The 14,497-nt window shown below is 34.9% G+C and overlaps 1 protein-coding gene across 1 annotated transcript; it reads right to left on the bottom strand.

Moving 5' to 3' along the window:
• Positions 1-1,433: 1,433 nt before the first annotated feature.
• On the bottom strand, positions 1,434-14,316 carry LOC145627153 (uncharacterized). The gene is made up of 7 exons (XM_081679547.1): positions 13,788-14,316; positions 6,606-6,833; positions 6,235-6,308; positions 5,813-5,972; positions 5,586-5,705; positions 5,387-5,495; positions 1,434-1,841 (listed from the first exon to the last, which is right to left on the bottom strand). Exons 1-7 carry the CDS (start codon positions 14,076-14,078, stop codon positions 1,660-1,662), a joined length of 1,164 nt encoding a protein of 387 aa, XP_081535673.1. The 5' UTR covers positions 14,079-14,316; the 3' UTR covers positions 1,434-1,659.
• Between the last annotated feature and the right edge of the window lie 181 nt (positions 14,317-14,497).

Genomic DNA, 14,497 nt, shown 5'->3' with positions numbered 1-14,497 from the left:
TCCTTATTGAAAATAGCCTTTAATATCAAATTAACATCTGCTCGATTCATCAATTTAATATTGCTATACTTTTACAAGCCGCAATTGTAAAACATTAAAACAATCCAATAAGAAATTATCATGCAATACCAATAATCAATAATAGTCAATCATCAATGCATCAATAAACCAGATTGTAAAGGGCTCTCGCTACGTATTACAATCACACAATTAATTTACCGGTATTAAATCTCATCTCTCGAATCTTGACTTAACCATTTATAAATTAACTTGCCTATTGAAACTAGACCTAAACATTAATTCTCATCTCTCGATTCTTGAATCAATATTGTCAAATTCATGCATAAAAGATAGGCCTAATCTAGTCACAGAGCATTAAATCAATCAATAGGAAATTAATCTAGCATTGATAATTAACAACAACAAATTATCCCTTCATATTATTTATTAGATCCCCATAAACCCTATAAATTAAACTACTCACACATATTAAAAACTAAACTAATCAAAGTAATAAAATAAATAGTAGAGATGGAAAGAAAAACTAAAAGAAACTAAATTAATCTAAAAACTAAAACTAAGAAAAACTTGCCTAACCTCACGTACTACTACTATCTCCCTTTTATAATAAGGAAGACTTTCCCACTAAGACTCAAACTACTATAAACTAAGATAAAATTATGAAAATAAAATCCTAACAAAAGATAACTAAGCATAAAGCAAATCCTAAGATTTCTACCTAAAAAGTCTGATAACATATCTTAGAAATCTTCCATAACTCCCCCCTAATACTCTATCCTTTTTATAAGGAAAAATAACCCAAAAGCTGCGTGAATCTCAAGGCCACTAAAGTCAGAAGCCGACTTAAGGAAAGCTGGAGTAAGGCCCAAGGAATTCGAGCCCATCAGCTTAAACGTGCCTCATCTAACCCAACCAGTTGTTGCCCGATTGGGCCCATCCGTTCATCACGCCCAACAGGTTTCAACTTGAGCTTTTAGAGTTTATTAGCCCCTTTTTCTTCACTTGCTTGGTCCGTAATAATTTGTATAATCTTGTAAAATCTTGGACCTCTTCATATTTCGAGCCCTTAATCACCGAACTAAATTTCTTTAACTCGGTGTTGGGCTTTAAATATACGGTCATAAAATACGCTCCGATTCTAATATCTTCGTAGTGGTTCAATTAGCTCGGAAATTATCATAATTTTGCAAATTCCTACAAAATAATACCAACTCTACAAAAACACTAGAAAACGTATATTAGTAATAAAAATAGCTCCGTAGAGCTCAAATAAGCACAAATATGACCGTGGGACGGGGAATAAAAATATATATATAATAGACTTATCACCTGTTTTTTGAGGGCTCATTCATAATCAACAGATCTACCAACTGCTTTAAATTCAGGTTGCCAAAAGAATACAAACAGAAAACTACCGTTAGTATTTTGCAAAAGCCTTCTCTCACTGGTTTGACACACCAACACAAGTATTATTTACATTTGGCTCAGAATGTACAAAGGTCACTTGGATGTGTACTCTTTCATAGAACTTATAGAAATCAAGGTACGCAGTGTAAATTCTCATTTGGTTCTTTTTGCTAACTTTGGAAGGGAAAAAAAAAAGGAACATTACAAAGCTATAGAAATGACCATGAGCAATCAGTCAAATTCAAGCACTACTTTTCCTGGAACAATCCTTTTATCTTTGGCCTCATGGGCTTCTCTCACTTGTACTATTGGGAATGTCTTTTCGACGGGCACACTCAGCTTCCCATGTCCAGCCAACCTGCGGATCTCTTGTAAACCTTCAGAATCAGCTCTCATGAATGTCCAAATATACTCTGAAAAAAAATTAACAGATTATTAAAATTTGAGCATAAGTCATGAAGCCTTAGGAATTAAATTCACTAGCAGATTTACAAGTCATCTGCTAGTGAATTTAATTCCTGAGTCCTGACTTCAATAAGACCTAAGAATTTGAGCATAAGCATGAAGCCTTAAATTGTTCTATGTTTCCGCCCCCTCCCACTTTCGGCTTTACCGATACTTAGATATTCTATAATACTCTGTATGATTTTTAAGATCTGAAGCTCGATACACAAAACAATAGAGTGAAAAATGGCTCAAACGCTTTAGTTTAAAAGTAACCCTTTTATGATAGGTTTTGGAATTTGGAGATCATTTTGTCTCAAATACCAAACTTGCATGAGCTAACATGGTCTTCAACTATTGCTTCAATCATGTCTTTCGCATACTCAACAATTGGTATAGGACTTTCAATTGCTAGGATTATCGCGAGTAATTGATGGTTTTACTCTTGAATTAGCTACCATTTCTTTTTTTTTTTTTGTAGTAGAATGTGTAATTAAGAGAGTTTTTCACTAAATTGTGTTAGGAAAAGGAGGGAGGACTACATTAACAGGAGTAGAGATGAGCTAAGGAGAGAGAAAGAGAAGTGGAGGGAAGAAAGAGATGGTGAGCTGGCAAAGGATATGGGAATGGCGGCGAAAGCGGGGCGGTGGAATTGGCTGACTTGGGTGGTAGTGGGTGGGGGATGAATGTGTGCATTATAAACCGGACTCATGTGAGTCCGTTCTACGCAAAACCTTCTCTTTAATGAAGGACATGAAAATCAATGACAAACATTGTCTGCCCTGTTGGGAAGCCAATTGGATCAAACAATTCCTCATCCATGTTACAAGGCCATATTCAAATCAAACAAACCCTTAAATGCCATATTCAAACCAAACAAAACCTTAACTGCCATATTCAAATCAAACAAACCCTTTACTCTTTTCATCATATATGTGACAGAGATTCTCTTTTCACCTATGTTAAATAAATGACTTTAGTTCTGTAACAACTTGCAAGACTAATAGGTCCCTAAAACCCATGCCTCAAACAAAAGTTTTTACCCTTCTAGGTTTTCTGAACACTCCAAAGAGCTTTAAAGTTGTGTTGACATAAACCCTCTAGATCATAGACAAATCCTAATATTCATCGAAAGTCCCAAGCATGGAAAGCATTGCCCATGACTAAAAAGTAACAAGAAAAGAAGCTCACATTTGTTGTATAACAAGAAGATAACTGACATTAATCGCTAATGTCTCTTTGAAAGAATTTTACTAGTATAGCTCTGTTAATGATGGTAACACTTTGGACTTGGAGCATAGGGAACCATAGCTTTAAATAATTTTATAATTAGAATTAACTTGTCTGAGGAATCTATCACATCATCCAACCCCTCTATAGTGAAGGGCAGCAAATTGTTTTAAAGTCCTTGATATCCTTCCTTCTCCATCACTCATTCTAAGCAGAATTCTCTTAAGATTATTTAATCATAAACTGTACCTATTATAGGTTATAGATCGGGGTTAGTTCATAAGGGCAGTTCAGATGGAGTAGCAAACCCCAGGCACTTACTCAAATTGATCCATGATTTTGTAGCTCATATAAAGGATTCCACACACAAGACACAACCACAAGCAATATCAGTATTGACAATTGACATATCCTCCAAATCACACAGAAAGATTGAGTAGAAATATAAATAAAGACCTAAATTTTAGAATCAAATCCAAAGGAAAATCTGAACTTGCCGTCTTGCATCAAAGTGGAAAAAGAAAAAGAATGGTCATGCAATTCATCACAAACAGCACAAAATAATGCAATTCTGCCAGTCAGTTCCTTGATGTTAATGGATCCAATAAAGTTATGATGGTCAACTATCTCAACCTACAAACATATGATCTAAGCACAATTACCATATGTTAAAGTCCATTTTCCATATTGTCTAAGTCATAGGCACTTGCCTGGAGCCCTGGAGTAGTGGAAAGTGCATATATTATTAAACTCCCTCCAATAATTTCGTGCCTGTATTCCTTTTTGAGTGTCCCAAATTATTGTGTCTGTTTCTAAAAATACCACATAATCATTACTTACTTTTTATATTTCCCATACAAAATACACATACCCAAGAAAAACATTACGTTTTTCTCTTTTTCATACAACATTCTCTACTTTTTATTATTCTCATACAATATTCTCCACTTTTTATCTTTCCAATAGTATATCCCCATATTTCCACCATTCTCCTTAATTACCGTATTTTTTGAGAAATAGACACGAAATTATGGGACGGAGAGAATACATGATACCATTCATATCCAGACACGAAATTGGTGCAAATATCAAACAACCCCTAAAAAGGAGGGGATGTAGAGGAGAGGTTAAAAGAATTTTAATTTTCTTGATTGGTTTGATCCCATGGTTCAAAAATATGGTTTTGTCGTGAGAAGAGTCTAGTTTCAAAATGGATGTTGCTCACAGATCGTGTCACAATTGTCGTGATGTGAATTTGATTTTACAATCTTCTAAGACTTTATAATAGATGTAAGCTATTAGAATAGTTAGAGTAGACTATTAGAGGCTTTAAGCCATTGGGGAACCTACAATCGTATTTTTAAGTAACTTTAAGTAATCAAGGGATGTAAAATTCAATGCAGGATGATTTGAGGATATAAAGTTTGATTTGAACAAAGGTTTTTGAAAAAAGCAATCTGAGGTGGACAGTTTCAATTCGGTCACTAAAAATCCTATACACTTGGCCCAACCAAATCAATATGGATGCATTTTTGCACCAAGGCTGTACCCTATCAACATGGCAATGGTTGTATTAGATATTTTGGGCATCAATACAAGGAATACAATAGAAAAACTAATATCGGGAACTTGATACAATTTCTTTGTTTCCTAATACACGAGCCTTTCAAGCTTGTCAATGCGCACAATTTTGACCATCAATAGCTATAAATATTCATACTAATCATAAAATAAAAAAAATATACTTCTTTACCTATAACTGTATTTTAAAGTTTGGAAAGTATACATTAACATTTGACATAATACTATAATAGCATCAATTTTTAATATATTAGTAAGCAAATATAGTCAAAACTAATACTCCCTTTTTCCTCAAAAAAAAAAAAAAAAAAAAAAAAAACCTAATACACTCCCTTTATCCCATAATTGACACAGACAACCTTTGCACACATGCCGATGCACTAGTTTGACCATATTTTTATATAATTAAATGTTAATGATAATTATAACAAAAGCTATAGAATGGAACTTTATATTAATAGCTATTTAACATTTTTAAATGTTTTTTATTATGTTAGTAAATTTTTTAGTCAAAGTTAAAATATAAATAGTATAAGAAAGTCCAATGTCTCAGTTCATGTGGGACGGATGGAGTACATAAATAGTGCAAAAGGCTAATATGATGTTTGTAACAAATAAATGGAGGAAATATAGTTTTATAAAAAGAAAAATAGTACATGTGCAAGTGTGCAACTAAATTTCTTAGATAACATAGTAAACATACCTATTCCATGTGAGTATCGATACATAATTTGTTTTTTCAGCAAAAGGGCTGAAGCCATAGGAAGACCAATAGCCAAACCATAGTGATCAGACAAGGATGCTGCCTCTCCCTACATCACAAGGAAGCAAGACTTTCACTCAACAAATCTAAAAGAGAATGAGGAAGTGTCTGTAAGTGCAAACAAGCTCTGAAACTTCACCTGCAAAGTCATGTAATATCCACCTTTCCTCAGAAGATTTACACCTAGTCTTTCAGTCTCAGATATACCAATAGTATCCAAAACAGCATCAAAGTGCCCTTTAATTGCTAATTCACAATCCTGTAAATGAATACATCACATAATTGATATAAGGTTTTCAATTATAATTTATAAATAAATAGAAGTTTAGCATGTGCTAGACAATAACTTTAAAACAGAATTCCTACCTCAGTGGTATAGTCAACCGCCTTCTCAGCCCCAACAGCCAAAACACGTTCAATACTCTCCCCGCCAACAGTGGTCGTTACATGGCAACCAGCTGCAACTGATAGCTGGATTGCAGAATAACCAACTGCTCCTCCACCACCAATTATTAACACTCTTTGCCTGCAGAAATACTATGTATGAAAACTTATGCAGTGCAGGAAGCAGAAGGTTGCATCAAATTTAAGCAAAGCATCCCAACTAAAACATAAATATAAACAACGAATTCAAAGAACAGAGAGAAGAAAGTACATGAATGAAATCAAGGAGAAGAAAAAAAAAATTTGCTGCAGTATTTAGTATGTTGCAAGTTTGCAACTGATAACATATTATATGCATGACCAAAGAGACAACTTTCTTCAGCACATAAAACTGGAGTACTTACCCTGAAGTAATTCTAGCAGTACTTTTAAGAGCACGCCATGCAGTAAGTGCAGCGAAGGGAATCGCACAAGCATCCTGTACAATATAGTAACTTTCACAACATTTTCCAATGAAGCTAACAAGGAAACAGGAAATGACACCGGAAAACAATTTCCACAATAGATGCTTGACCTCATCAGATCTACAAGACAACCTATTCACCTCTATAGCGATTATCAGAAGAACAGGAGCATGGAGGAGCTAGCAACAATGTTAAATCCTTCTTTACCAAAAATGTGATAAGCAATCGGAAAGAATATATAAAATTTTGTGAAGAAAGACCCAAGGCTTTACCACAATGCTGACCCAAGACTTTAACTCTTTATGACTTACCACATGGCTCATGGCAGCTGGTTTTTTTGCAACTTCTTCGGCTGGAAAGATGGAATAGTCAGCATATGTACCCCTGAGAGCTGTTGGATGCAATGCCCCAAAAACTTCTTCACCTACACTAACTGATCGAACTGAACTTCCAACTGCTGCAACTTCTCCACTAACATCACGACCTAGAATGAGGGGAAGTAGAGGCTCAAACACTGATCGACCGTAGCCTTCTCGCATCTAGAAGTATTAGCAACAATAACAACTCTAAATTAGGATCTTATGAACCATAAGGTTCCTCACATGCAAGGTCTAATAAGCTAAGTAGCACCGAGACGGACACGGGGACGGGTACGGGGACGAAAAACGGCAAAATTAAAAATTCCAAAAACGGGTACGGCATGGATACGGCAAAAAAAAAAAAAATCAGAAAAATAATTTTTTATGGTTATTTTTTAGTAAAAAATTATTTTGACATTTAATTTTTTTTAAAAAAGGTATTTTACTAATAGAAAATTAATAAATAAAACAGAGATTAAAATAAATGAGAAAATTACTTTAAAACATTTCAATGAAAAAAGTCAAAGCCTGCCTCTCATAGTTAAATAAATGTAAAAAAGAAGGATAAAAACCAAAACTAACAGAAATTATGTGGAGGTATTCCCTCACCTACCCCCGACCCACCTAAAAGTATTTACCCCCACATACTTCTGAAGCACGAAGCAACAAGGGGGAAAAAGGGAAAATAAAAAAACCAGAGGCTTCACTCGCCGGTGTAGGAGAAGACCACTTGGAAGGTTTCAGTTGCCGGTGAAGGAGAAGACCGCTTGGACGGATGACCTGACTGGTGGTGGTGGGCGTTGAGTCTTCAAAGAGAGAAGAGGGATCGAGAAAGTGAGAAGATGGAAAAGAGAAAAAAAAAATGAACTTGGAGACGCCAAATATGTTTGGATCCGTACCCAAGACGTACCCAATGTTGAGTGCGCCTGATATGTCTACTTTATATAGTGTTTTACCCCCGTCCCGTGGTCATTATTAGTAGTGTTTTTGGCTCTTTCGAGCCACCTTTATTACTAATATGTGTTTTCTAGTGTTTTCGTAGTTTTGGTTAAGTTTTGCAGGGAATTGCACCTTTGGAGCATTTTCCCGGGATTTTTATGAAGCGACTACGAGCATTGGAGAAACACGACCATTTTTGGAGCCCAAGGCCGGCTAGAGCCATCGAGCCGGTGATTAAGGGCTCGGTATTTGGAATACCGAGGTTTGGACCGAGTATTCAAGACCCGAAGAGGAGATCCGGATTGGGCCGAGGAGTCGAGCCCAATCGGAAGTCCAAAGCCTCGAGGAGCCACAAGGGCCCGATCGGGCAAGCTTAGCTCGATCGGGCAAGAAGCGCAGCAAGCCAAGGACGAGTGGCCCAAGGCGCGCCCGATCGTGCGAGGGTTAGCACGATCGGGCGGTGCTGCTGAGGAGAATGTGCTAGCAAAAAGGCGCGCCCGATCGGGCGCGTGTTTCTAGAGTACCACTTTTGTCGAGCAATTAGTTTCTAATTAGGAGTTGTTTTTGTTTTAGTTTAAGTACGTTTTTAGGACGATTAATTTGGATCTTCTTCTTCTTCTTCTTCTCTTAGACTTTCTCTCTCTACTTAGTTTTCTCTCTCTTTATCTCTCTCTAAACCTTTGTTCTTAATTCTTTCTTTAATTCCAAATTTATTTTGGTAACGATTTCTCTTCCCTTAATCTTAGTTATTTATTTTATTCCTTTGATCATGATTTATTTATTTGCTTTGTTTAGTTTATATTTAATTATGTGTGAGTAGTTTAATTTCTAGGGTTTATGGGGATCTAATAAATAATATGAAGGGGTAAATTATTGTCGTTGATTATCAATGCTAGATTAATTTCCTATTGATTGATTTAATGCTCTGTGACTAGATTAGACCTATCTTTTATGCATGAGTTTGACAATATTGATTCAGGAATCGAGAGATGAGAATTGATGTTTAGGTCTAGTTTCAATAGGCAAGTTAATTTATAAATGGTTAAGTCAAGATTCGAGAGATGAGATTTAATACCGGTAAATTAATTGTGTGATTGTAATACGTAGCGTGAGCTCTTTACAATCTGGTTAATTGATGCATTGATGATTGCCTATTATTGATTATTGGTATTGCATGATAATTTCTTATTGGATTGTTTTAATGTTTTACAATTGCGGCTTGTAAAAGTATAGCAATATTAAATTGATGAATCGAGCAGATGTTAATTTGATATTAAAGGCTATTTTCAATAAGAACTTAGATCTAGTAAATTGCGAGAGCCTGTTAGATCTATGTTGATTAATAAATTGCGAGAGCCTGTTAATCATGTTATTTATGCAATGTCAATGATTGATTACTATGTTTTACCCTGGAATATTATTTATTGGTGAACCTATGCCCTAGATCCTTTTATATATTGTTTTCTTCCCATTCTCAACCTTAGTAGTTTAGTCTTTTACTTAATTATAAATATTGGTTACTTAAATAATTTAGATTATAATAATTAATTAGAATTAAAAAGACTTGTTTCCCTGTGGAGATCGACCCTACTTCCCTATCTACTGTAGTTAATGATTTAGGTAATTATTTTTTATTAGGGGATACGACTTTACCCTGTCAGCGCCGTACCCAAATTCCCCCGCCGTACCCAATTTTTTGGAAACGTCTCGGGGACGTATTTTAGCCGTACCCGTCCCCAATCCGTCCCCGGTACGAAACACCAGTTACCTGCCGTGCCCGTGCTTCCTAGCTAATAAGAATGACTAGACAATTAAAGTTTTTGTTACAACACAAGAAAAACATAGTAGTATAACTACTCTGTCTAACTTCATAGCAAACCCAACATAGATACTTCACCTGACTAATTAGTTCAGATTTGCAATCATCAACTTTGTCTCAATTTAGGTTGTTCACTTTCCTTTTTATCTATCCCAATTTACTTGCAATTTCTAAATTAGCAACTGCCAACTATTTTATATCATCTCTCTCTTCTCACAGGTAAAAGTTAGGGTCCCACCCCCTCTCTAGTCTCTACTTCATTTAAGTAAGTACCCAACTATTAATCATCACGGCTATCGTTTTAATAAAATAAAATAAAAAATGAAAACCAAACTACTGTATTACAATTACGAGTCATGATAAGTGAGCACCTTAAATTGAGATGGAGAGAATAATATAAAACTTAATTATCAAGGCACAACAAGGATATTTAAAATCCTCTCCATCAAAGATTCTAGACAAGATACATATTGAATTCTTAAATATGTTATAATCAACACCAGCGCACGGTTAGACTGCCAAAAAAAGAAAAAGTGCATAGAGCCAAAGATTTCTCTAAATCCCCTAAATCGGCTAGTCAACTATTACATTAATCTGATTCATTGGTGCTAAGTCATAGATAGACACTTAAGGAATCAGCTTTATTATAAGTAATAGAATTAAAGCTTCAGAATAGAATATTTAGCAAAGATTTTTAAAAGTAGTGAGAAAAAACTAAGTAGAAGTGGAAAGTATACTGCAAGACAGGGCTAATGACAGAGAACACAGCCAAAGTCTAAGAGCATCTTGTGGCCCATTTACAAGAAATATTTTTTTATCAAGAAAAAAAAAAATTACCGTACTTAACCTAAGCTTGCACAACAAACAGGGAAGAATAGGCGATGGATATGGTCATATGGGACTAATTGATTAAGTAAATTTCATATGAGGTTATGAGCAATTATAACATTCAAGTAAAAAAATTCAAATCTATTGGACTGTAAATTATACAAAGCAATATAGCAATTGATGAAGCAACCAGCGGCCAAGCACACATTTAACTGATTAGAAAAACACTCAAAAAATAAGTCACTGTATAAAAAATACTTTCTCCGTTCCATATTAGATGACAAAGTTGGACTTTGTGCACTATTCACATAACTTGCTTAGACTTTATTTTGTGATTTCGTGTTGAAAAAAATATAGTCATGTGGGTTTATGTTAAATTCATCTCAAAATCTATTTTTTTAAATAGGAATATTTGTCGGATAAGACCTTTTGAAAGACTTTTTTGTCAAAAACAACCTTTTAAATTTTCTTTGGCAAAGTTTAACCTTAATAATTTTTTTTTTGTTAGAAACAACCTTACTTAACTTTCACACGTTGTCCAGCAAATTTCCATTTCCAATGTTGATGCACTTGTATAGGGCACAACTCCTATTTTCCCTAATTGCACCTCCATTTCACTCCTATTGAGACCGAGATTCCAAAGATACTTGAATTTTATATGTTATATAGAGGAAAAAAGGGGTGCAATAAGGAAAGTTAGGCCTTGTTTAGTTCACCTTAATTTTACTTAATTTAGAATAAATAAGTTCATATGATCGGATAAGTCAGATCAAAACATCATTTTATGTGCAGTTTTTTATCGCTAAATATCTTTAATTTCGTGATGAAAAAAATTTGTGAAAATAAACTACACTTTATAACGAATCTAACAAGATCCCACTTGATATATTTTTTCTTTATAGATTATCGTACACTTAAGGTCAATGTTTGGTCAAATCGGACAATCAGATCGAGCAAAAATAAGGTGAACCAAACAAGGCCTTAGAGTCACACGCCCTACACAAGCGAGTCACCATCGAAAACAAAAAAATTTAAAAGGTTGTTGACAAAAAGTGTTTTTTAAAAGGTATGATATGACAAATCTTTTGCTAATATGTAATCAAGATATTTGCATTAGAAAGTATGCATTGAAAAACATGCCTAAAAGAAATATGTCATCTTATATGAAACGGAGGAAGTATAGTATAAAAATGAATTCACTTATGAAAGAAGATCTATCATGGAAAGGTGATTGGAAATACTTATATGCTTCCAGCATTCAAGCAGCAATATCCATGTCTAAGTAATTAGAGTACAAATTTTCCTACATTATGAAAGAAACATAGAGTTGGGACACTAACAGAGTCCTATAAAACCAAGGTGGTGTTCCAGATGACAACAAAAAGGGTTAGAATTAGTAGGACATCATCGGTTCATCAATAAAGGTCATGTTCTTAAGAAATTTATGTTTCACAACATAAAATCACTAAGGGGGCATTTGGTTCATAAAATTGAAATGGAGTGGAAAGGAAACAAATACGCGGGGAGAAGGAATCATTTAGCTATTACCTTTTCATTTGTTTGGTTTAACCATGAAAAGAGCATTTGTTAAGAGGAAGGTAAGGGTATTTGTTGCCCCAAGATTTTGAGAGGTAATAAATGAGGGGCAACCATTACACTTAGGTGATGGTAATTGCACCAAGCCTTCTAACCAAACACACGGTAACAGTGTTGGTATCAACGAATCCGTTTCCAATCCAAAAAATGAAGGAAATGTGTCCTCGACTCCAGTGCAATTACTAAGTATAATTATGGATCGTATTATGGAGATAGTAATTCGTTTATTTGGGTCGTCTATACATCTTGCTAGAGAATGCTATAGAACTTTGGGTTAGTAAGTAACAAACCTGAAGCCCACCTAAACAGATCCTACAAAGTCACACAATAGGTTTGAATCAATAAAGAAACCCGAAGCCCAAAGTGGGCCTTAGGGTGATCGGCCAAGAAGGGAAAAAGGAGAGGAAAATCCTAACCTAATTAATGATGATGAGATTATATTAATTAGAGGTTTTAGAAAATAAAAAATACAGTATTCAGTTTTCTAAAAACAACGTAACTTTTCCTCTCCATATTTGCTCTCTAAAAACCGGTTCTCTACTCCAAGAAAGGTGAAAGGTTTTTCCCGTCCAACTAGCATTGGTGGAGTGTTGATTCAAGCCGGTGGACCAAATAGAGGAGTCGCACTTGAGGCTTTTATCTCCCCTAGAGAAGAAGATTGCTAAGGGGATTCACGGTTCAAAGGTTAATTCTAAACTATTATGTGACCCTTTATTTGTATATGCATGAGATCCTGTATAGGTGCGTATGAATGAGATTCATGAAATTCCGCTTAGAGTACCTAAAACCCTACAAAAAATACACTAACCAAACATTCCCTTAATGTATTAAGACAACATGTATGATCCAGCTTCTTCACAGATCCAAAATTTTCTAAAGAATAAAGTAAATATGTTCAAATTCAGGTTAGCCAAATCAAGTTAGAAGGTATATATGTTACAAATTAAGAAACAAAGGTGATAGCTCTCCATCTCTTATTATCCACAATGAAAATGGATGTCCTTCAACCTACGCCTAATGCTATGTTTGGATAAGAAATTAGAAGGGAAATGGAAGGGAGGGAAATAGGAGGAAGGGGAAGGTAGGGAAAGTGGAGGAAATGATGAGCTCCATTTTCCCTCCAAATCTCTCCAATTTTGAAGGGATCATCTTTATTAAAGGAGGAGGGAAAATGGATCCCTCCCTCCCCCTCCCCTTCCCTCCCCCAACATATTATCCAAACAAAGAAGTTTATCTCCCTCCCTTTTCCTTCCCTTCCTTTCCTTCCATTTTTTGTTATCCAAACATAGCCTAAAAGTCTTGGAGTCATTGGTGGATCATCTATTATTATTAATTTGTTCCTCTCCATATACTCATTAGAAGTTCTCAATTATCCATGTACTTCGTCTATCCACATATAATCTTCCTCTATTACTTTTTAGAATGTCCACAAATGATCTTCCTATCACTTGGCACTTTAACATGTGTGTCCAAACCTTGAAGACGGGGGAGTATTATTGTTATATTGTTATCTAAATTTTCGACAATTTGTGAACCATGATAGATAACAACAAATTAGAAATTCAATTAACCTTCCAAATGCTTTCTTGTAATCATTCATGTAAGAGGAAAAATATCCAATTCTTCAACCACCCAACAAGGCCAACAACATGAGCTGCCATTCTAATATAGAATTCACATTCAATCAAACATCCCAAAATAATCATCACCCTTACATGAATGATACATCAAGATTTAAATTACGCACATTAATTTGCAATTTTATTTCAAGTAAGGTGTAACATAAAAAATAAAAAAAAAATAAAAAAATAAAAAAAAAAATCTTATATACATTGCTCATTAACCGAGAAAATCACATTTTGGCATTTCATAATAACAAAAAATCATCAAATTTGTTTTTAATAAATCAAACAGATTGATTGTATAACAATTAAAGAAAGCGAGAGACGAACCCGAAGATCGAGGGGATTAATGGAGACGGCACGAGCACGAACAAGAACCTGATTAGGCTTAAGATCAGGAACATCAACATCATCACGAAGCTCAAGAACTTGAGGACCGCCAAAATGAGGCAAAAGCACTGCTCTACAGCTAGTCACAATACTCCTACTATTACTACAACCATTAATCCCTAACCCTAACCCTAAATTGAAATTACTCTTCGAAAATGATGATGAAAAGATGAAATTCTTGAAACTGGAATCATTCGATTTGAATACATGCAATGATTTAAGGAACCGCATTTTGGATTGAAATTGAAGAAAGATGAATGATGAATTGATCTGAGCAGTGATTATCGCAACATTCGGAAAGAGGAGAGAGAAATAGAGGGAGGAGAGAGAAAGAGGAGGGAGTTAAGGGAGGTTTAAGGAGAAGGCGAAAATGGTGGGTTTTGGTTGTGGGAATGGAGACGTGTAAGGAGTATCGTCCGCATAGTGTACTCACTGCTCAGCTCTTTGTTTACTACTCGGTATCACTTGTGTAGTTGTGTCTTAAACTACGTATAAAGTTTGGTGTTGCAATTTAAAACTCCATGTCTAATTGTTGGCGAGTGTTTCAACTTTGACTATGTAGAACTATAGACATATAGTGTGTTAGTAATTATAGAACATATATTCCTAGATTGTTTTGTTTTGTTAATCGTATCTTACTTCCTTGGTAA

Source organism: Chenopodium album, chromosome 4 (assembly GCF_948465745.1).
Source record: "Chenopodium album chromosome 4, dcCheAlbu1.1, whole genome shotgun sequence".
Classification (NCBI taxonomy): domain Eukaryota; kingdom Viridiplantae; phylum Streptophyta; class Magnoliopsida; order Caryophyllales; family Amaranthaceae; genus Chenopodium; species Chenopodium album.
Note: the sequence above shows the minus strand (reverse complement) of the source record. Positions and strands in the feature narration are given on the sequence as shown.

Bases quoted from the DNA above. Each gene is read 5' to 3' on its own strand.
- LOC145627153 (XM_081679547.1), bottom strand. From the start codon at position 14,078: ATGCGGTTCCTTAAATCATTGCATGTATTCAAATCGAATGATTCCAGT. The intron at 6,834-13,787 runs GTTCGTCTCTCG...TAATACTTCTAG, and splicing joins TTAATCCCCTCGATCTTCGG to ATGCGAGAAGGCTACGGTCG. The intron at 1,842-5,386 runs GTATGTTTACTA...ATTTTTTTTCAG, and splicing joins TCGATACTCACATGGAATAG to AGTATATTTGGACATTCATG.